The sequence below is a fragment of the Prunus persica genome, chromosome G8 (genome assembly GCF_000346465.2).
Source record: "Prunus persica cultivar Lovell chromosome G8, Prunus_persica_NCBIv2, whole genome shotgun sequence".
Lineage (NCBI taxonomy): Eukaryota > Viridiplantae > Streptophyta > Magnoliopsida > Rosales > Rosaceae > Prunus > Prunus persica.
In genome coordinates, this window is record NC_034016.1 from 12,980,970 (window position 1) to 13,002,023 (window position 21,054).

At 38.2% G+C, this 21,054-nt stretch overlaps 3 protein-coding genes across 4 annotated transcripts; 2 read left to right on the forward strand and 1 right to left on the reverse strand.

Annotated features, from left to right (window-relative positions):
• On the forward strand, positions 221 to 6,893 carry LOC18767499 (guanine nucleotide-binding protein subunit beta-2). The gene is made up of 6 exons (XM_007201001.2): positions 221 to 587; positions 697 to 791; positions 2,996 to 3,420; positions 4,037 to 4,394; positions 5,469 to 5,582; positions 6,445 to 6,893. Exons 1-6 carry the CDS (start codon positions 482 to 484, stop codon positions 6,478 to 6,480), a joined length of 1,134 nt encoding a protein of 377 aa, XP_007201063.1. The 5' UTR covers positions 221 to 481; the 3' UTR covers positions 6,481 to 6,893.
• LOC18767549 (coatomer subunit gamma) lies at positions 8,821 to 15,484 on the forward strand. 2 transcript variants are annotated; one of them, XM_007200255.2, is made up of 18 exons: positions 8,821 to 9,120; positions 9,603 to 9,697; positions 9,806 to 9,856; positions 9,998 to 10,111; positions 10,200 to 10,400; positions 10,476 to 10,577; positions 11,002 to 11,109; positions 11,184 to 11,417; positions 11,766 to 12,016; positions 12,155 to 12,326; positions 12,409 to 12,564; positions 12,687 to 12,737; positions 12,981 to 13,121; positions 13,208 to 13,405; positions 13,507 to 13,638; positions 13,719 to 13,892; positions 14,411 to 14,650; positions 14,895 to 15,484. In XM_007200255.2, the coding sequence occupies exons 1-18, from the start codon at positions 9,075 to 9,077 to the stop codon at positions 15,087 to 15,089; spliced, it is 2,661 nt and encodes an 886-aa protein (XP_007200317.1). In that variant the 5' UTR covers positions 8,821 to 9,074; the 3' UTR covers positions 15,090 to 15,484. The 2 variants fall into 2 exon arrangements, with proteins under 2 accessions (XP_007200317.1, XP_020425453.1); XM_020569864.1 differs by having other exon boundaries at positions 8,900 to 9,120; positions 9,600 to 9,697.
• On the reverse strand, positions 15,623 to 20,671 carry LOC18768336 (putative proline-rich receptor-like protein kinase PERK6). Its single transcript, XM_020569865.1, has 9 exons — positions 20,427 to 20,671; positions 19,365 to 20,354; positions 18,528 to 19,046; positions 18,263 to 18,349; positions 18,106 to 18,176; positions 17,887 to 17,963; positions 17,642 to 17,789; positions 17,250 to 17,411; positions 15,623 to 17,142 (listed from the first exon to the last, which is right to left on the reverse strand). The coding sequence occupies exons 1-9, from the start codon at positions 20,566 to 20,568 to the stop codon at positions 16,852 to 16,854; spliced, it is 2,487 nt and encodes an 828-aa protein (XP_020425454.1). The 5' UTR covers positions 20,569 to 20,671; the 3' UTR covers positions 15,623 to 16,851.

Below are 21,054 nucleotides of genomic sequence, written 5' to 3' on the forward strand. Positions count from 1 at the left end.
ATACACCAAAATTAAGCGCAGCCAACAAAAATGTACACGTCATCCAAGCATAATAGTAGCATTCACATGTGAGTTGTGAGTTGTGGAGCTATGAGAGTCTCACACGGTGTCTCCCATCCAGCACACCTCCCCAAAAAAAAAAAAGCCAAGTGGACCGACGTGGGCCCCGAGCCGCCAGTCGAAATTACGCTTCTACCCTCACGACCCATGCCCAAGTCACCAGCCTCTTCATATCACAGCTCTCACTCTCTCTCTCCCAATCTCAGAGACTCGTTCAGAGGCGAGACCACAAAACCACCACCTTCTCCCTTTTAACCTTTCACACCTACACGTACGGAGAGCTTCCTGTACTTCCTCGCAAGTTCGAGCTCCGGATTCAAATTGAAGAAGAAGAAGAAATGAAAACCCTAATTTCGCTTTGAATCGGAGGAGCTGTTTCACTTTCGCTCCATGACCGGCTTCTAAGCTTGAATTCCTAGCAATGTCAGTCGCGGAGCTCAAAGAGCGCCACGTGGCGGCGAGCGAGACCGTCAACTCGCTCAGGGAGCGCTTGAAGGAGAAGCGAGCCTCGTTGCTCGACACAGATGGTATGGTGTGTGGGTTTGTGGTTTCCTAAATTATCAATGGATATTATTATTATATTGGTCTTTTTGGGGTTTGAGATCTAATTTGGTTTATGATGGTGAATTCTTGCAGTGGCTGGGTATGCAAAGTCTCAGGGGAAGACTCCGCTCACTTTTGGCCCCACCGATCTCGTTTGCTGCAGAACCTTGCAAGGTCATACAGGAAAGGTATGATACTTACACATACATATACGTAATACGTATACATCATATGCTTTCTGTGCTTGTGTGGTTTGTTGTAAAAATGAGCTTCTTTTGAATGCACATTCATATGGGTTAATGGAATTGTTGGGCATTGGTAGTTTGAAGTGTGCTATTCAGAATAAAAAGCTAATTTTTTTAGATTTTGAGTATGTGAAATTCGTACTAGTGGGGTTTGTCTAGTTTGGAGAGTGTCGACTATTTGTTGAGAGGGAAATCATGCCTAACAAAATGTCCACAAAAGCACTAGATGCTTTATTTAGCAAGTTAGGTACAAAAGAGGGGAAAAGACATTTACAAGTTTTCAAAACAAAAAAGGGGATAGGTTGATTAGGGATATGGAGTAAGTTAAATGTATTGAAGACAGTGGTCAAAAGTATTATTAATAGGCAGTGACATTTTAGGTAAATACAAAAATTATTTTCCAGGATTGTTAAGTCTGGAATACCTTAGGAACGAAAGTGAAAACAATAGACCAAATCTATGGATGGGCAAGTCCAACCAATGGACCAAAGGTAAGAGGATTACTTATAATGATCAGGAAGAATCAAGTTGCACGGCCTATATAAAGGGTAGCTCGATTTACACCGAAAGAGTAGCTCTCTACGTCCATCATTTCTTAACCGACGAACTTTATCCTTCTACACTCACATTTCCAAAAGATAATTAAGAAAAAGAATTCTTTCAAATAGAACCCATGGCCGGTTGGGTCTGGATTTAGCCATGTCTTCTTTCATTTTCTTTTGAAATCAGGGGTGTAGGGTGACATTTCCCCTTTAAGAAAACTAAAGGTGTAAGAGAGCAACTCTTTGGGTGCAAAAAGAACTGTTCATAGATAAAGTTACTCTATAGTCTTCCGGAGTTGATTGGCTAGCTAAGTTCTTTAATAAATTTTGATTGAAAGAGAAATGGAAAATGAGTGGAGAAAAATCAGTGTGGCACTTTGATTTATAAAATTAAATTGGATATACGAAACTTGGGAAATTATACAGGAATTAAATTAATGATTCACACTTTGAAATTATGGGGAAAAAAAATAGAAATAAGATTAAGAAAGAACTCACCAATTTTGATTTATGTCAAGTAGATTTGGTAACCAATTTTGATTCTATTTTGCTCGGGTACAGTATCAGATACAGAAGAAGATACGAATTAATCTCCGAAATTAGGATTCTGATACAGCAAGGATATGGAAATAAATTAATATATTTTACATTACGTCTGTGTATAGTTCGTTTCTTCTGCACTTCCTCTCCTCTAATCTTCTTCTGTAGGATGCAAGTAGAAAAACCCTATCCCGCTGTTTCTGCGTCACACCAAGTAAAAAAAGCAGCTTCTACTTTCCAACTACTTTCCCTGTTTGTGTAATCTTTTGTTCATATCGATCCTTAAGTTTATGCCAGATGCTCATCACTTTCCCATTTAAGTCGGGCCAATCTCTTTTTAGGGTTCCATACTTTGGGACTTATGTAATAATGTTGGATGGTATAACAAAGGATATGCAAGACAATATCCCATTCCATGGTGTATAATGTCTATTGATGGCATTGTTTTGATACTTCTAAAGAAACTATAAAGATGGGGGAACGCATTAGAATTTATTCCATTCTTTGTAGTAATGCATCTTATTGATGATGGGAAAGAAAGTGTGTAAGTCATTGCAATCTTCCAAATAAAGAATTGTGATGATAGAATAGGAAGTTTACTTAGATTTCAGTCAATTTGATGAGGTTTGTTGCCACGTTTTTGGTATCATAATTTCATTAAACCCTTCTGACAGTTATCATAGTTCGATAGACAGCAAAGTTACAAAGCCTTAATTCTAAAATTGCTTGTTTTTATTTATTTACTTCTCTATTGATAGATTAGCAAATATGATATGAAACTCTGTGTATAAATATTGAGCTCAAGAGTGCAGAGTAGAAGTATTAAAATCCATATGATTTTCTATTTACTTCTTGTGCTCTTCGCTTTTGCTTATGAGTTATGGCTGTCTTGTGTTGTGCTTGTCTAGTCCTAAACCACTACAGACTCTCTATTGCTAATCACTCTTATTTGTTTTACTTTTGGACTTCCAAAGCAAGGTTACATTTAGTTACCATAACTATGATTCCACTTCTAAGAGGATGAGGTTAAATAGGATTTATGCTCACTAAGACTTGCTGTTGCAGGTCTATTCATTAGATTGGACCTCTGAAAAGAATCGAATTGTCAGTGCATCTCAAGATGGACGTTTGATAGTATGGAATGCACTAACAAGCCAGAAGACTCATGCCATAAAGCTGCCTTGTGCATGGGTCATGACTTGTGCTTTCTCACCGACCGGACAATCCGTTGCTTGTGGTGGTCTGGATAGTGTTTGCTCTATTTTCAACCTGAATTCCCTGTGTGACAAGGACGGGAATCTACCTGTATCAAGAACTCTTAGTGGACATAAAGGTTATGTTTCCTCCTGTCAATATGTTCCAGATGAGGACACTCACCTGATTACTGGATCTGGTGATCAAACATGTGTTTTGTGGGATATTACTACTGGCCTCAGGACTTCAGTTTTTGGAGGTGAATTTCAGTCTGGACACACTGCAGATGTACTGAGGTATATTGGGTGGTTTTAAATGGCTGTATATATAACATCTATTACATTAGGGTGTTCGTGTTCAATGAATACCTGCATATTTTACTTTTCAGCCTTGAGTTGTTAGGCAAAGGGAAAAGGGAAAGAAAAAAAAAAGGTCTTACAAGTTGGTACATCTGAACAGTAGATATTAAAACTACTTAATAACTTGTAAACATTAACTCATAAAAACTTGTTCTTTTAATTGATCTGCTCTGAAATTCTGTGATTTAGCAGTTTTCTGGTTCGTTATGGGCAGTCCATATTCATGTCCATTGATTTTACAATGTAATGGAACTGTTTGCTCTAATTTATTCAATGCTGAGAGAAACTGTGTCTACAGTTTTTTTATTTATTGTCGGTATTGAAGGCTGCTAGTGTGGTTTACCATTTATTTGTAGCTCTTGTTGTTTATTATAGGATGGGACCCTGTACATCTGCACATTAGTTAATACCGACAGAAGGTTTTTTATTCTGTATAAATAAGTTTAAAAGAATCCTTAACAAACCATAATATTGCCTCCGTACCTTTTGGTTTTGCTTTCCTATCATGAATACTCTAAATGTAACACTCACCTCACTGTTTGCATTCTTTCAGTGTATCCATCAATCAAAGCAACTCAAGATTGTTTGTCTCTGGTTCTTGTGATGCAACTGCCCGATTGTGGGACACTCGTGTTGCAAGTCGAGCAGTGCGGACGTTTCCTGGTCATGAGGGAGATGTGAATGTGGTGAAGTTCTTTCCAGATGGAAATAGATTTGGAACTGGCTCAGATGATGGAACTTGCAGGTTATTTGACATCAGGACTGGGCACCAGCTCCAAGTATATCACCAGCAACATGGTGATAACGACTTCCCACCTGTGAAAACCATTGCATTCTCAATATCAGGAAGGCTTCTCTTCGCTGGATACACAAACAGGGATTGCTATGTATGGGATACTTTATTGGCAAAGGTATTTGTAATGTAAAGAAAGTTTGATTCACATGTCTACATATGCTTTTGCATGATCAATTGAGCGCACTTCGTTTCCTAAGAAATTATTACTGCTGATGCCTTTTAGATCATGTTGTCTTGTCCTTTATATTCTAGTTTAGTATTAAGGATTTTATTCAGCATGTATATAGGCAACTTCCTGCACAGGCAATACTTTACATTTACATGCAATTGATTTATAATTAATTTTCTTCGTATATTAAGTTAGACTTGAGTTATATAAACTAATTTCTATTTCTCAAATATTTCTTGTAAATAAAAGCATAACATGAATTCTGGTCACAAAAGATAAATAAGTTTGGAGTTAGGATCAAAGGTTGGCTGGGTGACCGAGTGCATATTTTTCTTTTGACACTGAAACACAGCAGAGTGTTCTGTTCATGAAATAAGTCAACCTACTCAACTGGTTCCATTTAGTAGATGATATTCTGTAGCTCTTATTTCTCCCTTGATTTCTGTTTCTCTTAACTTCTAGCACTTGAGATAATCTGAATATAATTCTTACTTGGGTGAAAATACTGTTAAGGTTTTTGTCTGTAATATTCTTTAAAAAAATTACATCTCAGATTTGTCAATATTTTCTGGGTTAAGTTTATTGCCACATGCCTTGCCTATACTGTGAGATATCATAATGTGTAAATAACATATAGCCTTGCATGCAGTTTGAAGGAAAAAATTAGTTCAGCAAACGTACTTCAATACCTAAGAGGGGGAAAAGTAGAAAGAGTAGCGGTTGGCTTCCACCTTGAACAGTTATGATTGTCCATGATGCGTCATATGAAATGTCATGCTTCGAATTAAAAAAAAAAAATATGTGGAATACTTCTAAAATGTCTTAAGTCATAAATTAATCCTGCCGTATGAAATGTCGTACTTCCAATGTGTGTAATACTTTTAGAATGTCCTATGTCATAAATTGATCCTATCAATCCTGCATTTTGATTTTCTTCCATCCTTTTATCAATATTTACGGATTTGTGTCAGGGATGTCATTGGATGGAATGGCTCTAATTGCTCTTTCATTTTGTGGCAGGTGGTTTTGAACTTGGGATCCCTCCAGAACTCACATGAGGGCCAGATTAGCTGTTTGGGTTTGTCAGCTGATGGAAGTGCCTTGTGTACAGGAAGTTGGGATACAAATTTAAAGGTTATTTTCCTAAGGCCTGCCTCTGTTATTTCATTTAGGGCATGCAACGTGCGTGGGAAACAACATTTTTACTAATATTTGTTGATTTTTTCTGCAATCATGAATGCAAATAGAAGTAGAGAAAAAGTAAGGCAGTGTAATGTGATGTTTCTGTTGCAAGCAGCACCCTTTTTAGACACTTTGACCTGCAAAAGTATTTTTGTATGTGTGATGTACTTATGAAGTATAAAGCTTTTGGTAACTTGGGCCAAGTATTTTCTAGTTTATTCTAAGGTTGTAGTAACGAGTAACTTCTGTGTGGCATTTAAAGATGCTTTATAGAGCTGAACGCTTATAGTTACTGGAATTTTGCCTTCTTATTGGGTTGTGTCTTTCTTTGCATCTGTTTACTCAGTATCTTTCATTCGTTGTATCTAATCTTGGAAGAATAATACCACATTTAAGGACCACATTGTTGATTACGTCTCTCATGAGAATACAAGTCGATCCCCCATGGGTGTCATCTGTGCAAGAGATATGGTCAGCGCTGTGGTCAATAAATATGGAACAAATAGTTTTGTTGATCTTGAAAATTGGAATCAATTTCCCTTCAAAACAAGTTAAATTTCTTTCAGTACTATAATGTCCTCTGGGTTAGATTCATTGGAGTATCTGACTATAATAAATGTTTGTTTGTTGGGTTGATAGACCCTGCCATTCGTTGTAAGACCATTAATATTCTTGGATCAGTATGATCTTATTTGTTATGTCTGTTGGTCCCTTTTTATGGTAGTTATGTTGGGTTTCTTCTTTATATTCTCAATCAGTCCACATGCGTCGTTCATTTTATGAAATATGACTTTGTTTTGTGTTTACATTGCAGATATGGGCGTTTGGAGGCCATAGGAAAATAATTTAAGCCTATTAGGGAGCAAACATCTCCTTTTTGTATCCTGAATTTCAGCTTCTCTCAGACCCACGGTTCTCGATGCCTCTCTCGCATAGTATATCCTTTGTACCTTTCTGTGTTGTTGATGAAGATACTGGGTATGAGAAACTAGAATCTTCTAATGTGTTGCTTGTTGTAACCCACTCATTGGAAAGACTGACAATTTTAATATTGAGCAAAAGATGCATATACGTTTCGTGAGAACTTGGGCTTGAGAAACCTCCTCTTCTGCTCTTTGCCTGAATATTTTCCCTCCTCTGTAGCTACCAATCTCACACCATGTAGCTTTCCATTAGAATGTTGTAAATGACTGTTTCTTCTTCCATGTATGGTTTTCTTTCCCGGTATATTTTTACACATTGATGCGGTTATTTTGTGTTAAAGAGTCTATGCTGCAAATTGATGTTTAGTCTCGACTGATTTCGCAAAGGACGCCCCAATTTCGTTTAGGGAGAGATACATTTTGGTTTCTGCAGTTTGTTTGAGTTTACAATTTCATCTTTGTAGTTTTAAAACGTACCATCATGTCCTTGTAAAGAAATGGAACAATGGGAAACAACTATATTGTGGGGATGGGAGGATTTTGAGAAGCTTAATCAGTTAATACTTCTATGCTAATCATTAGGAGATGAATCTCATGGAGATAAGTACAATGGGATGCTGAAAATTGAACTGAGAGTTGTGTACCAAAAGAAAACTGAAGGGGAGTTCAAAGGAGTGGAGTAGTAGTTTTGTTTGATCATGGGTTTGTTGATTATGGTTTGCACAAATGTACAAAACCCACGTTTACTACAAATCTGCTTTTGCATGCAGATGCGGGATGCTCTCTTGCATTTGAGTTTCATCATCCATTCTCGAGTTATAGATCTTGCTCTCTTGCATTTGAGTTTGATCATCCTTTCTCGAGTTATAGTAGTTTATACTATCCTTATCTTAAAATAAATAAATTTAAAAAATTTACGGTCTAGCAAAACAAAACCAAATGGAGATGTGAGGTACTGGTGGCAATTTGTTTTAAACGCGTCATGTTCGTGTCATGTCATTTCTTTGTTTGTGATAAAAATACTTTAACCTAACTTATTTAATCAATTGTTTCAAGTTAAAAAAAAAACTCGTCCGTTTCTAACTGTGTCTTGTTCAGATTGATTGACCCCCACATATTGTGAGCCATTAAAAAGCCAAAATTTTTTTTTTTTCAATAAATGGAGCAATGAACCTTTTTCTTTATATAATACAAGTTTAATGCGTTCTCTTTGTAAGATGATTTATTGCCTGTCTAGGACTCGGTATTGATCAAGAACTCAACATGTACTCGTCCAGCTGCTTTTATTTTTTAATCAGTGTTTAAGTTAAATGTAAAGGCTAAAGTTTCTTAGTTTTATATGTATTGAGATTCATTGTTCTACTACTATTTCTTGATGGGCAAGACACCTTGACCGACACACAACTCAAAAGCATTCACCCAGTCTAGAATAAGATTATGAGGCATCGACATCTAAGGAGAAGAATCTCTCTAAGTAATGTCGACAATTTCGACAACAAGGCTGAGCAAGGTTAGTGTTTGAGTTTTATAAGTTGTTAAGATTAACACTCTGTGTCAAAATGGGAACTCACTTGACTCTAAGTCGATTTTATTATATGTGCTTAGTAGTTCGTGCCATACTAGTGTTCATGTCATTGTCAAATAACAATTACACAATTTTTTATATTAATCGATTTTTGTGCACATTTTTCATTCACTAATTTTACATCACCACACATTAAATCAAATGTACTCTATTTACCAAAACTTGTATTTGAGACCTCTCAACTTGGACTTGGCTGCTCGATTCTTGTGTTCGGCCATATACCTAGTATAAGCCTCCTCTAGATCCAAAATTCACATAAACACATTATAATTCCAAAAAATACTACCAACATGCACTTTCATTATATGAAACAAGTTTTTAGTTTTTAAAAAATGAAAACTAAAAACTAAAAATTGAAAACTGAAATGATTATCAAATGGGCCTTAATCTAGCAATATTTATCTTTCCAATATCGAAAGTAAGTAACCATCGTTGTATTAATGCAAGACATTTTCAAGAGTGAATAAATACCCAATAAATTGAAAAAGAAACAAGGAAAAATAGAAGGTACAGGCTATTCGTATTTTAATCAATCGGCATTTGAAGTAAGTCGCACGGTTTGGGTTTGGTACTTCATGGGTAGTTTTGAACTTTCTTCTTCTGCGAAAGGGTAATTTAGAACTTCTACTCCTACTGGATCCAGCAGCACACATGACGTGGCGTGCTCCCATAAACAAACACCGTCAGCACCCCTAGACCCACACCCGTACAGGATCCAAACTCCATCTTTTAGTTCATCTGATCTGAGCCCTCTTTAGGCTCTGTTGGCGTTTGTTTAGAAACAAAGCCTCGTATTTTTTTTTCTTATTTCTTCTTCACCTTCAAAACCTCACTAACTACGCTCAGAGCGGGCCAACGAGCAAACATTTAGAGAGAGAGAGGGGCTAACAGGTCTGTACAGTTTCTCTAGATCTCAGAGATTCATTTGGCTTTGCGATGGCTCAGCCTCTCGTAAAGAAGGACGACGATCGTGACGATGAAGGTATGCCCCTCCCACTCATAGACTCACAATTTTTCTTTCTCTCCAAATCGATCTCCAAATCGATCTGGTTTTTCACTCCCAATTTTGGTTAAATTTTGGGCCTCTAGGCTGCAAATTCTTATTCGGCGATTTGTGCTCCCAGATCTCTTTGTTTATAGCTGTTTTATTCCCAAGATTTACCTATTTTGAGGCGTTTGAATGGGATTGCAGTCAATTAGGGTTTAAATATTATTGATCGGCTTCACTTTATGCTGATCTGGTTCATTTATAAGTTTTGTTGCGCCAATGTTGCAATGTGGAAACTAAACTTATTGCAAATCTAATTGGTTTGTCTTGATTTAGTGTGAATGGTCTATTGATTTGGATCTTGTAGCCTTGTTGATTGGTTCGGGTTCTGGGGTATTAGCAATGTCAATTCTCTGAGTTTTATAGTAATTAGCTGCTTAGTAAGGCTGTATCTTTTGTGATGTTGTTCACAGCAGAGTACTCTCCGTTTCTGGGGATCGAGAAGGGTGCTGTTCTTCAGGAAGCCAGGGTTTTCAATGATCCTCAGCTAGACTCTAGAAGATGCTCTCAGGTTATTGCTTTGCACCACCGAAGTATCCATCTAATCACATTTTCTCTGTCGTCTTATTTGCTCTGCAGAAATTGACGTTGGGTAATTTGCATTGTTTCGCATTTTCAGGTCATTACGAAGCTTCTGTATCTACTGAACCAGGGAGAAACCTTTACAAAGGTCAATTTCCTTCTGTACTGAATGGTTCTGTTGCTTCCTTGAATCAGTGTCTTATGCGTCAATTTTGTTGATCTACTTGAAGCACTGTTATTGCATTATTGCTCATCAATTGATTCATTTTATTTGGAATTAAACTGATAGGTTGAAGCTACGGAAGTTTTCTTTTCCGTGACTAAGCTTTTCCAATCGAGAGATATAGGATTGAGGAGAATGGTTTATCTGATCATAAAAGAGCTCTCTCCCTCTGCGGATGAGGTGACATAACTTGATATGATTTGATTTCCTCAATATATTTGCATGCACAAAGATTGGGACTGACTTCAGATATTTTTCCGATGACAAGGTTATTATTGTGACAAGCTCCCTGATGAAGGATATGAATAGTAAAACTGATATGTATCGGGCAAATGCCATCCGTGTGCTGTGTCGGATTACAGATGGAACCCTTCTGACCCAGATTGAGCGGTATTTAAAACAAGCCATTGTCGACAAGAATCCAGTGGTTGCAAGTGCAGCTCTAGTTAGTGGGATCCATCTACTCCAGGTACTGTTTCTGTTATCCCCAGTTGCAGGATTTAGTTGTTTGCTGAATTTGCATCTTACGTTCCTCTTTTGACAGACTAACCCAGAGATTGTCAAAAGGTGGAGTAATGAGGTTCAGGAAGCTGTCCAGTCAAGAGCTGCCCTCGTACAGTTCCATGCACTGGCTTTGCTCCATCAGGTATGTGTGATTGGTTTGGTTGGGTTTTTGTTTTTGTTTTGAAAGTATAGAGTAATTTCTTAGTCTGATATCCTCCCTATGGTTAATTTTCCAAAATAGCTAACTAATTATTTGCATTCATAGACATATGTTGGGTTCATGTGAGCAAGTGCAACAAGCAGGCTAGGTGTGAAGTGTGTGTAATCATTTTCTATTTGCATAGCCATAGTTTAGCTTTTTAACTCTTTGCCATGGACCTTAGTTTCCTTGTTTTGGTACTTATGCCATGTAGTTGATTCTGGTAGAGGAACAGTCATTTTTAAAGTTTTTAAACGGAATATAAAGAAAGATTCTTCATCTACCCAACGGCTATCCTTAGATAAGATTATATCGATCATGTTTAGAATTGAAAGGTTTTGAGGAGATTGTACCTTTGAAACTGCAGATACGACAGAATGACCGTCTTGCTGTTAGCAAGTTGGTTACCAGCTTGACAAGGGGGACTGTCCGTTCACCATTGGCCCAATGTCTATTGATCCGATATACTAGTCAGGTGCTTATTCTGCTGGAAATTGTTAGTCAACTTGGTTTTTTGGTGCTTTATTTTAATTAATTATTTATCTAAAGGTTATCCGCGAGTCAGCTGGAAATGCACAAATGGGCGACCGTCCTTTTTACGATTATCTTGAGGGGTGTCTTCGCCACAAAGCAGAGATGGTGATTTTTGAGGCTGCCAGAGCAATTACAGAGCTCCATGGCGTGACCACCAGAGAACTGACTCCTGCAATCACAGTTCTTCAGCTATTTTTGAGCTCTTCCAAGCCAGTGCTAAGATTTGCTGCTGTCCGCACTTTGAACAAGGTTTCCCTCTCCTCCTTCTACTGTACTACAAGTTGCATTTGAAATTTATGATAATTTGATATAATGTTATTTTAGTTTCTCTTTTGTTGGTAAATGAAATCAGACTGACCTTCTGTCATGAATTTTGCTCTTGTAGTTTTTAGGTAGATGTGAAATCCTATGTGAAATGAATTTGATTGTATGATCAATGTATTAACATTTATCCATACTATGTGGCTCTTGATTATCTGGATTTTTTGTGTGGAAAAAAGCATGTTGTTCCTTGTTACTTTGATTTTAGTTGTTTTATTGATCCTTGGTAAATATTATTCCTGATATATTATACTAACAAGTTTGAACTTTTTTCAGGTGGCAATGACACATCCAATGGCTGTCACAAACTGCAACATTGATATGGAGAGTTTGATTTCTGACCAGAACAGAAGTATTGCCACACTGGCAATCACCACACTTCTGAAGACAGGAAATGAATCAAGTGTGGATCGCTTGATGAAGCAAATAACTAATTTCATGTCAGATATTGCTGATGAGTTCAAAATTGTAGTTGTGGAAGCCATAAGATCATTGTGTTTGAAGTTTCCACTGAAGTACAGAGCTCTGTGAGTGGGATATCAGATACAGTTTTTGTTTTTTTTGTTTCAAAATGTTTGGTTTAATATGGTTATTAGTTTCACTGCACGTATTCTTATTTGTGTATATTTTTTCAAGTAACGTTCCTTGTCTCTCGTTTTCCACAGGATGAACTTTCTCAGCAACATTCTCAGAGAAGAAGGTGGATTTGAGTACAAAAAGGCAATTGTTGATTCAATTGTGATTCTCATAAGAGATATCCCTGATGCAAAGGAAAGTGGCTTGCTTCATCTTTGTGAGTTCATTGAAGATTGTGAATTCACCTATCTTTCTACACAGGTGGAATTTTTCTCTATCATAAACTTGTTAAGAATTTAATACTTTTAATGTTTTTTGGCTGATTGAGTTATTGTATTGTTAGATACTCCACTTTTTGGGTATTGAAGGGCCAAAAACCTCTGATCCAAGCAAATACATACGGTATATTTATAACCGAGTGCATCTTGAGAATGCCACTGTTCGAGCCAGTGCTGTGAGCACATTGGCAAAATTTGGTGCTTTGGTTGATTCATTGAAGGTGATATCTTTTTAAATGAACAATGTCTTCTCTTATCTTCCCCCTCTTTACTGCAATGAGTTTTGTTGCTGGCTATGGTTACCGATAAAAGTAAACAATTTTTTTCTTCTTCTATGTTTCAGCCACGAGTATTTATTCTGTTAAGACGATGTCTCTTTGACAGTGATGATGAGGTATGCTATATCTATTTTTGAGGCTATACGTTTAGGTTATATATAAATATATGACATATATGCATGAGCATTGATCTAAGAATAGGTGTGTGGCTCTGAGCATTTGTCTGTATCTTTGTTTGTGTTCCTGTGCCATTGCTTTCATGTTTTGTTTGTTTTAGCTTTGGGATTAACTTAATTGTTTTAGTATTCTCTGTCCTTCAGAATATACTGAATAGTTTTCTCTTTTCTGCAATTTCCCAGGTTCGTGATAGGGCAACGCTCTATCTAAATACGCTTGGAGGAGATGGTTCAGTAGTTGAGACTGACAGTGATGTAAAGGACTTCCTCTTTGGGTCTCTGGATGTGCCACTTGTCAATCTGGAGACAAGTTTGAAGAATTATGTGAGTAACCTCCATTTGCTTTTTCCATTTTTTCCTTTTAAGGTCCTTATCTCATGTTTTCAGGAATGTGTTAATGCCGATTACAGGAGGCTTCAGAAGAACCTTTTGACATTAATTCTGTACCCAAGGAGATTAAGTCCCAGCCACTTGCTGAGAAGAAAGCCCAGAGTAAAAAGCCAACTGGTCTGGGTGTGACTCCAAGTGCCCCTGTATCCACAGTTGATGCTTATGAGAAGTTGCTTTCCTCCATTCCGGAGTTTTCAAACTTTGGCAAGCTATTCAAGGTTCTGCAAAGTGAATATTTCCTCATACTTTACATGCATGTTTCAGCTTATATTTTTTTTTTTTTGCTTTGGAATTTATCGTGTACCTTTTCACATATCAGTCCTCAGCACCTGTGGAGTTGACAGAGCCAGAAACCGAATATGCAGTTAATGTTGTCAAGCACATTTTTGATAGTCATGTTGTATTCCAGTACAACTGCACCAATACCATTCCCGAGCAATTACTGGAAAATGTAATGACTGGTTATTTTGAAACAGCTTTTTAATTTTGTAGCTCTCCTTGAGATTTTCTTTATAACTCTCTGTCTGCCAGGTTATTGTGGCCGTGGATGCTTCAGAAGCAGAGGAATTTTCTGAAGTTGCATCTAAGCCTCTTGCGTCTCTTCCTTATGATACCCCTGGACAGACCTTTTTGGCATTTGAGAGGCCAGAAGGTGTCCCCGCAGTCGGAAAATTTTCGAACACATTGAGGTTCATTGTTAAAGAGGTACCAAGTTCTACCTTTATCCATGTGCTTAGATTGAGTTTCTTGACAGCGAGTTGATCATTAAGAACCAGACATGGGAGTGAAACTGGCTTTAGCTAATAAAACTATGGAAAAGCTATATGTGTTTTTTGAAGATCTATATAATCTGCAAGTCTTGTCATCCACAACTATCACATGGATGGATGTCTTGCTCAAAGCTTTTGCTAAACTTCACCATACACCTTGTTGGTTAATAACACTGGTTGTTCTAGTTGTTCTCTACTCATAATACCTTGCTCCTTAAATTGGATTTTGGATTCTGTACATCTTTCTTCTATGGGTTTGTTTTGTGTGCATGAGAATTTTTTAATTGTGTTAATGGAAAAAGACTAGAAGGTTGGCTTCTAAGGATATACACAATGATATACAATATGAAATACACAATGATACACAATGATATACAATATGAAATATGAAATCGTCAGAAGTTTTGAGCTTTGTCTATTTTCTTTTCTTATGAGTTGGGTGTGTGTCACCAGGTTGATCCAACCACTGGCGAGGCAGAGGAAGATGGTGTGGAAGATGAATACCAGCTGGAGGATCTTGAGGTTGTACCTGCTGATTACATTTTGAAGGTTCCAGTCTTCAATTTCAGGAATGCATGGGAAAGCATGGGACCTGATTTTGAGCGGATAGATGAATATGGCCTGGGACAAAGGGAGAGCTTGACTGAAGCTGTTAATACTGTCATCAACCTCCTTGGACTGCAGCCCTGTGAGGTAATTTTGTTTTAAAATCAAATGTTTATCATTTGTCGATTAGGCACTTTTGGATTCTTTCGATGTAGTGTTGCCTTACATGTGCTTTTAGAGGTTGAAGTATCCATGTGGATACTCAATGGATATATCACTTCTAATAATCTGCGTTGGATACTTCACAAATGTATTTTAACTTTTGAAAATAAGTTGATTAAATTATATGTATGTGTATATTTTATGCCGTATTTTCTTGGTGTGGTTTCAGGGCACAGAGGTTCTCGCCAGCAACTCAAGGTCACACACATGTCTATTGTCTGGTGTATACATAGGCAATGTGAAGGTCCTTGTGCGGTTGTCTTTTGGAATAGATAGTTCAAGGGAGGTTGCCATGAAACTGGCCGTTAGATCTGAGGATGAAGCCGTCAGTGATGCCATTCATGAGATTGTGGGCAGCGGCTAGTTGGTTAATACAGGCGATCTTTTATTGATACGACGGTCTTTTCATTTTTCTCTAATGAGAGCACTGGCAGAGATGGCTGTATACAGATCAAACATTTTGTAGAAAGAATTGCACATTACTACATTTGAAAGTTGAGGGGGCTTGCAAGAGGTCAATTTGCATTTTTATCGAGCGTTTGCCTGCTCATCTGTTTAATTAGTAATAATAGTCGGAAGAATCGTGTCAAGCTCATTGGATTGACTTACCTTTTACCCTATTTTGTTGTTTTTCTTTTCTTTAAATTCAAGTGTAGTTTTCCATTACATTTGTTAATGTACAAGACATGAATTTTGAAGCACTCTGAATTACAAAGAAGTGAATTGTATTGTTTGGTTCCTCTGGTATTGAATCTGATTGGAAAGGCTCTCTCATAGGCATACATAATAATGATTTCTTGTTTACTTTCATAGTTCAAAGTCGCCTCAGAAAATTTCTTCCTCCCGCACGGTACTAGATCCTCTTGAAAATTTCATGTTTATTTTATATTGGAAAAATAAGATGGTTTAAGATCTCTTGCGCACCCATCGTTTACAAACTGGTTTTTAGGCGCAAGTTCTATACATTAGTCTTTCTGGTAAGGAGTGCTTCATGGGAAGGCTATTGTGTCCTTCCTAGTTAACCTCTAATTTTATTTTTATTTTTATTTTTTCCAAAAAATGTTCATCATGCATTGCATTCTTTTTAAGGAGCTACTTTCAATTTTGATGTTCTAAATCATGAATCATGATCAACTTGAAGTAGCCAGGTTATTGACAAAAAGGAAGAGAGAGCCAGTTGGGAAGATGGATTTTAGGTAACAAGGGGGTCATAATTTTTCCAATTTGTACACTACTAGAAATCCCATGTCACCATTTGGATGGTTAATTTGTTTATATATATAAAAGTACATTGCAAGCAATAATATTACTCTTTACAGATTACACTCATGGCAATTAATATTGGTTTGCAATTTCTGATGCCTTAATTGTAAATTACCTGGATATCCATGAGGCAGAGAAACAATACTAAAAAGAAAAAAAAAGAAAAAGAGAAACAATGCTACCCTAGCCAAAATTTCTATTTCCATGATTTAGATTAGTTTAAAGTAGATTATCGCTTGTATAAAAAAAAAAAAATTTGTATATTACCTGGATATCCATGAGGTAGAGAAACATTAATACCCTACCCAAATTTTCCATCCATTCTCAACTCTCACCAATTCTTAACAATAATACTTAGATATAAAATATAGAAAATACAAACACACGAGCTACCAATTCCTCCAAATGCATGTTTGTTTTACATTAGTAGCAAGTACATACAAACACACATAGCTAGGTTCACCCATTTTCCAAAAGAACATAAGAAAGAAAAAAAGAAAAAAAGAAAAAGAAAATTACAACTCCTCCATCATTTGGTGTGCCCCATGTTTAATTGAATGTCACAATTGTGCATCTACCACCATCTTTACCTACCTGAAATTAATCAGAGGTATACTTGGTAACCAGTAAGGTGCATGCGTGGCCAATACAAAAATGTCTGCAGGGAAGAGTGACACACAATATTGTCTCTCACTTTTTCACATGATACACACAAATATTAGCATCATCAATCTTAATTTTAACACTAATTAACCTGCAGAATCTTTATGTTTCTATAATATAGTACTCCAGAGGTTATAAAACCAGTTCTGGGTTATCTTGTTCGCTCGGTTCGGTCCATGTTCCAGCTCATTGTTTGCTGCTCAAACTGGACCTTGTGGCCGGTTCATCCCTTTCTTGTTGTCCATCTCTTGGGAGTGATCGCTGCTTGCAGAGGTGGAGTTGTGGCCGTACTCGCTTGTGGGCCCGTATTCGCTGCTTGGGTAGTCTGTGCTGTCAATCAGTGCCGGCTTTCTGAACGGCTTCATTTTCGCATTGTACGAGTCGGCATCAAACTCAGATGAAGCAATGCTGGTAGAGCCAGAGCCAAACTGCCCCTTGATCCCCTCGTGCAAGTCTTCCATTGAGACATCGCCTTCCAATGCACGAACAATCTGTTCATAAATAAAAAATATTTGGTTACATAAGACTCTATACATAGCACAAGATCAGCACCAAAAACACAAAGATCAGTCTATAGTAATGGTCCCTTTTTTTATACCTGGCTCATTTTTGGTCGCTTCTTCGCAGAGTGTCGAACGCTCGCAGCAGCACATGCCACCATTCGTGCCACCTCTTCATGGTTATAATTTTTCTCTAGCCTTGGATCCAACACTTCAGAATAGTCCCCAGTATCTATTGCTTTCAGGCAGCGAGGCCTAGCCTGTTGTTGATAATGTATAATGCGAAGAATTACTCATATATTCCATGTCAAGATGCAAATCAATTCTAAATTTGTTGAAAATAAGCAGTTAAAAAAATGCATGGCAGGATACACACTGTCAATCTGGCACTAATGGTCGGTCCCAAATTGACAGTCTAGTAACATAACATATTGTTTTGTCTAACAAGATAACATAATTTATATGTTTATTAGGGAGGAAGAGTACGAACCCAGTCTACTAAGGTATCCTCCTCATATTCTCCAGACAAGTCCACAGGGCGGCGTCCACAGATGAGCTCCAAGAGCATAATACCGAAAGAGAAAACGTCGGACTTCTCGGTTAGCTTTCCACTCGATGCGTACTCAGGAGCCAAGTACCTGCATGATAAGTTTGATCAGTTTGTTTCCATCACATTACCTTTCATCTTCTGTGGTTAGTTTGTAATTTAAAGTACTATATGAGTCAAGAAATTACCCAAATGTTCCCATGACACGGGTAGATACATGGGTGACATTTTCCTGGTTCAGCTTTGCCAGCCCAAAATCTGCCACCTGAACAAATCATGCATACTAGTAATTAGTGTATATACTTAAATCAATTAGCTATCAGCTAATAAAAACATTAATTATATCCTTAAGTGTCTTAAACTTTTTCTAGGCTAAAGCTATATGTAACAACACATATTAACCCTACCTTAGCTTCGAAGCTAAAGTCAATCAGAATATTTGCAGCCTTAATGTCGCGGTGGATAATCTTGGGGTGACCTGCAAGTATCAAAATACACTATAACTAAGGTACCAGAGAGCAATAGATCAAAAGAAAGATAGCTGCAGTTTCACAAATTACTTACAGTCTTCGTGCAAGTAAGCAAGCCCTTTAGCCGATCCCAACGCAATTTTGGCCCTGTGGCCCCATTCCAAGGGTGGCCGATTTGGTCCTGTAAAATAGTGATATTAATTAAGACTTGTTAAATTACCAATTTTTAATTACTAACTAATGAAGGATTTCATTTTAAAGTTATATGCGAGTCCAAATATAAACAAATGAAATATTGTCACATTATATAGTTGAGAAGTCGAGATTTAAAGAGTTGGAATAATAGTTTAGTTGCGTACCGTGGAGGTGGAATTCGAGGTTGTTGTTAGGAACAAATTCATACACCAACAGCTTTCGTTCTCCTTCAAGGCAGTACCCCACAAGCGACACAAGGTGGCGATGATGAACACGACTAATGATCTCAACCTCGGCTGCAAATTCACGGTCGCCTTGTCCGCTACCAGCTTTGAGGCTCTTCACAGCGATTTCCTTGCCGTTCGGCAACACCCCTTTGTGCACGTACCCGAAACCACCTTGGCCTATTAGCTTAGCTGGCGCAAACCCTGATGTTGCAGCCGCCATCTCATCATAGGTGAAAGTGCTCTTGTTGAACCCGAGAGCCACATTAGGGTGTGGCGGCGGCAAGGGGGGACCGTGTGGACCGGAGAAGTTGGAGGAACTCATTTCGCTGCTCATCATGTGTGGCGGTGGAGGTGTGGATGTAGTCCAACCTCCATTGGGTGCGCGGCCAGAAGGAGGCATGTTCATAACGTGCTCGGTACTTTTAGGTCCAGTGTTTTGCCAATAGTCACTTCCTGCTCATGCACATTACCCAAATTGTATAAAATATAAATTAGTCATTAAGGTTGAAAAAATTAAGTACAAAATATTAATTTCCATCAACAATACTATTATTTATCACCAAGAAAGAATCAAGTGCCATTGGGTAGGATAAGATTTTAAAATGACAATTTTATACATGCTTGTAAATAAATAAGATATCTACAGGGCCACAAACTAAGCCAAGATGATCAATAAGAATGTCCGTGCAAAATAAAAAAAAGAGTATAAAAGCTATATCATTAGATTTAGAAAGAAGAAATTAAGAGTTTGAAGAGTTGGAGTTTAGACATTACCATTTGGATTATATGGCTCAGGGTTCTCCATAAGGTGAGAAGAAGTCTGTCTCTTCTTCCTCCTCTTAGAGCACGCCATGAAGAAAAACACCATGACAAGCAACAAAACCCCTGCCGCAGCTACAACTCCTATGATGATGGGCGTGGAGCTCGAACTCGAGTGCGAAGGCGGCGGCGACCCATCATTATCAGGTGATGGATGGGACTTGCCTGATACGGCTGGGGGTGACCAATTATTGGACGATTTTGGTGACCAATTGTTCCCATTGGATGATTTGGGTGGCGAGCGAGAGTTATTGTTGTTATTATTATGGTTGTTTTGGTTGTTTTGGTTGTTGTTGTTGTTTTGATTGTTTTGGTCGTTTTGGTCGTTTTGGTTGTTGTTGCCGTTGCCATTGTTGTTGTTGTTCTGATTCCCTCCATTATTGTTATTATTGTTCTGATTCCCTCCATTATTGTTATTGTTAGAGGAGGACGATGGAGGACTCTTTTGAGAATTGGACTGTGGAGGGGACTTTTGGTTTTGGTTGTTTGAGTCATTTGAGTTGTTGTTAGAATTGTTGGAGTTGTTGTTGGAATTGTCGGAGTTGTTGTTGTTGGAATTGTCGGAGTTGTTGTTGTTGGAAGGCGGTGAGTTGTTCGAGTTGTTGTTGCTGGGAGGCGATGAGTTATTCGAATTGTTCGAGTTGTCTGAGTTGTTGTTTGAGTTATTCGAATTGTTGGAGGAGGAGGATGAGCCACCGGAGTTGTTAGAGTTGTTGGAAGAGTTGCCGCCAGGGGACTTGTCGGAAGGCGGGGATGAGTTGTTGGAAGGCGGGGATGAGTTGTTGGAAGGCGGGGATGAGCTGTTTGAGTTTCCTGAAGATGACGAGCCGTCGTTTGAGTTTTTTGGGGACGATGAGTCGCTTGGAGGAGGTGATGAGTCCTTTGGAGGTGGTGATGATGATGAGGGCGGTGAACCTCCACTTGAACTTGAACCTCCACTCGAACCTGAACCTCCACTCGAACCTGAACCTCCACCTGAACCTGAACCCCCACTCGAACCTGAGCTTGAACCCGAACCTGAATCCGATGATGGTGGAGAGGGTGATGAGGACGATGATGATGAGGATGAGGACGACGAAGATGGAGGAGTTGGCGATGATGATGAAGAGTCAGATGGTGGGGTATCCGATGGCGAATTCTGATCGTCAGAGGACCCCATTTTTAGGAGTTTCCGACCAGAGTAATCGTGGGTCTGTGCCGGAGAAACCCCACCGCTCCTTTGAAAGGTGAGCCTGTTGATGACCCCTAACCACAAAATTAGTTAAACAATTAATAATAAACAAGCAAACAAAACTTATTCACCAGTAATTTCAAAAACAAAAACAACCCATCAAAATCAAAATGAGAGCTTAGATCAAACATAACTGCATGCATGCATGCAAAGAACAAATTAATTAAGAATGTGTAAATCATGCATTCATTGTTGGGCTTACCGACGTACCTAGCAAGCTAGGTACATGTGGTTGTGTGCTAGAGAGAGATAGAGACATAGATGGAGATAGAGAGAGGAGTTTGTACCTAAAGCAGAGCAGAAGGGCATGCAACAGGGGAGGATTCTCAAAGGAGGGACAGGAAAACAAGGTTGCATGGTAATAATTCCATCTAAGGAAAGGAGGAAGCCATGGAACCCGACAAAGCAGGAGGA

Coding starts and splice junctions, on each gene's coding strand:
- LOC18768336 (XM_020569865.1), bottom strand. CDS start 20,568: ATGGGGTCCTCTGACGATCAGAATTCGCCATCGGATACCCCACCATCT. Junction 18,177..18,262: donor TGCTTACTTGCACGAAGACT/GTAAGTAATTTG, acceptor TGATACTTGCAG/GTCACCCCAAGATTATCCAC. Junction 17,964..18,105: donor ACTTTAGCTTCGAAGCTAAG/GTAGGGTTAATA, acceptor TGATTTGTTCAG/GTGGCAGATTTTGGGCTGGC.
- LOC18767499 (XM_007201001.2), top strand. CDS start 482: ATGTCAGTCGCGGAGCTCAAAGAGCGCCACGTGGCGGCGAGCGAGACC. Junction 792..2,995: donor TGCAAGGTCATACAGGAAAG/GTATGATACTTA, acceptor TTGCTGTTGCAG/GTCTATTCATTAGATTGGAC. Junction 3,421..4,036: donor CACACTGCAGATGTACTGAG/GTATATTGGGTG, acceptor GCATTCTTTCAG/TGTATCCATCAATCAAAGCA.
- LOC18767549 (XM_020569864.1), top strand. CDS start 9,075: ATGGCTCAGCCTCTCGTAAAGAAGGACGACGATCGTGACGATGAAG. Junction 10,578..11,001: donor CACTGGCTTTGCTCCATCAG/GTATGTGTGATT, acceptor TTGAAACTGCAG/ATACGACAGAATGACCGTCT. Junction 12,565..12,686: donor CTTTGGTTGATTCATTGAAG/GTGATATCTTTT, acceptor TCTATGTTTCAG/CCACGAGTATTTATTCTGTT.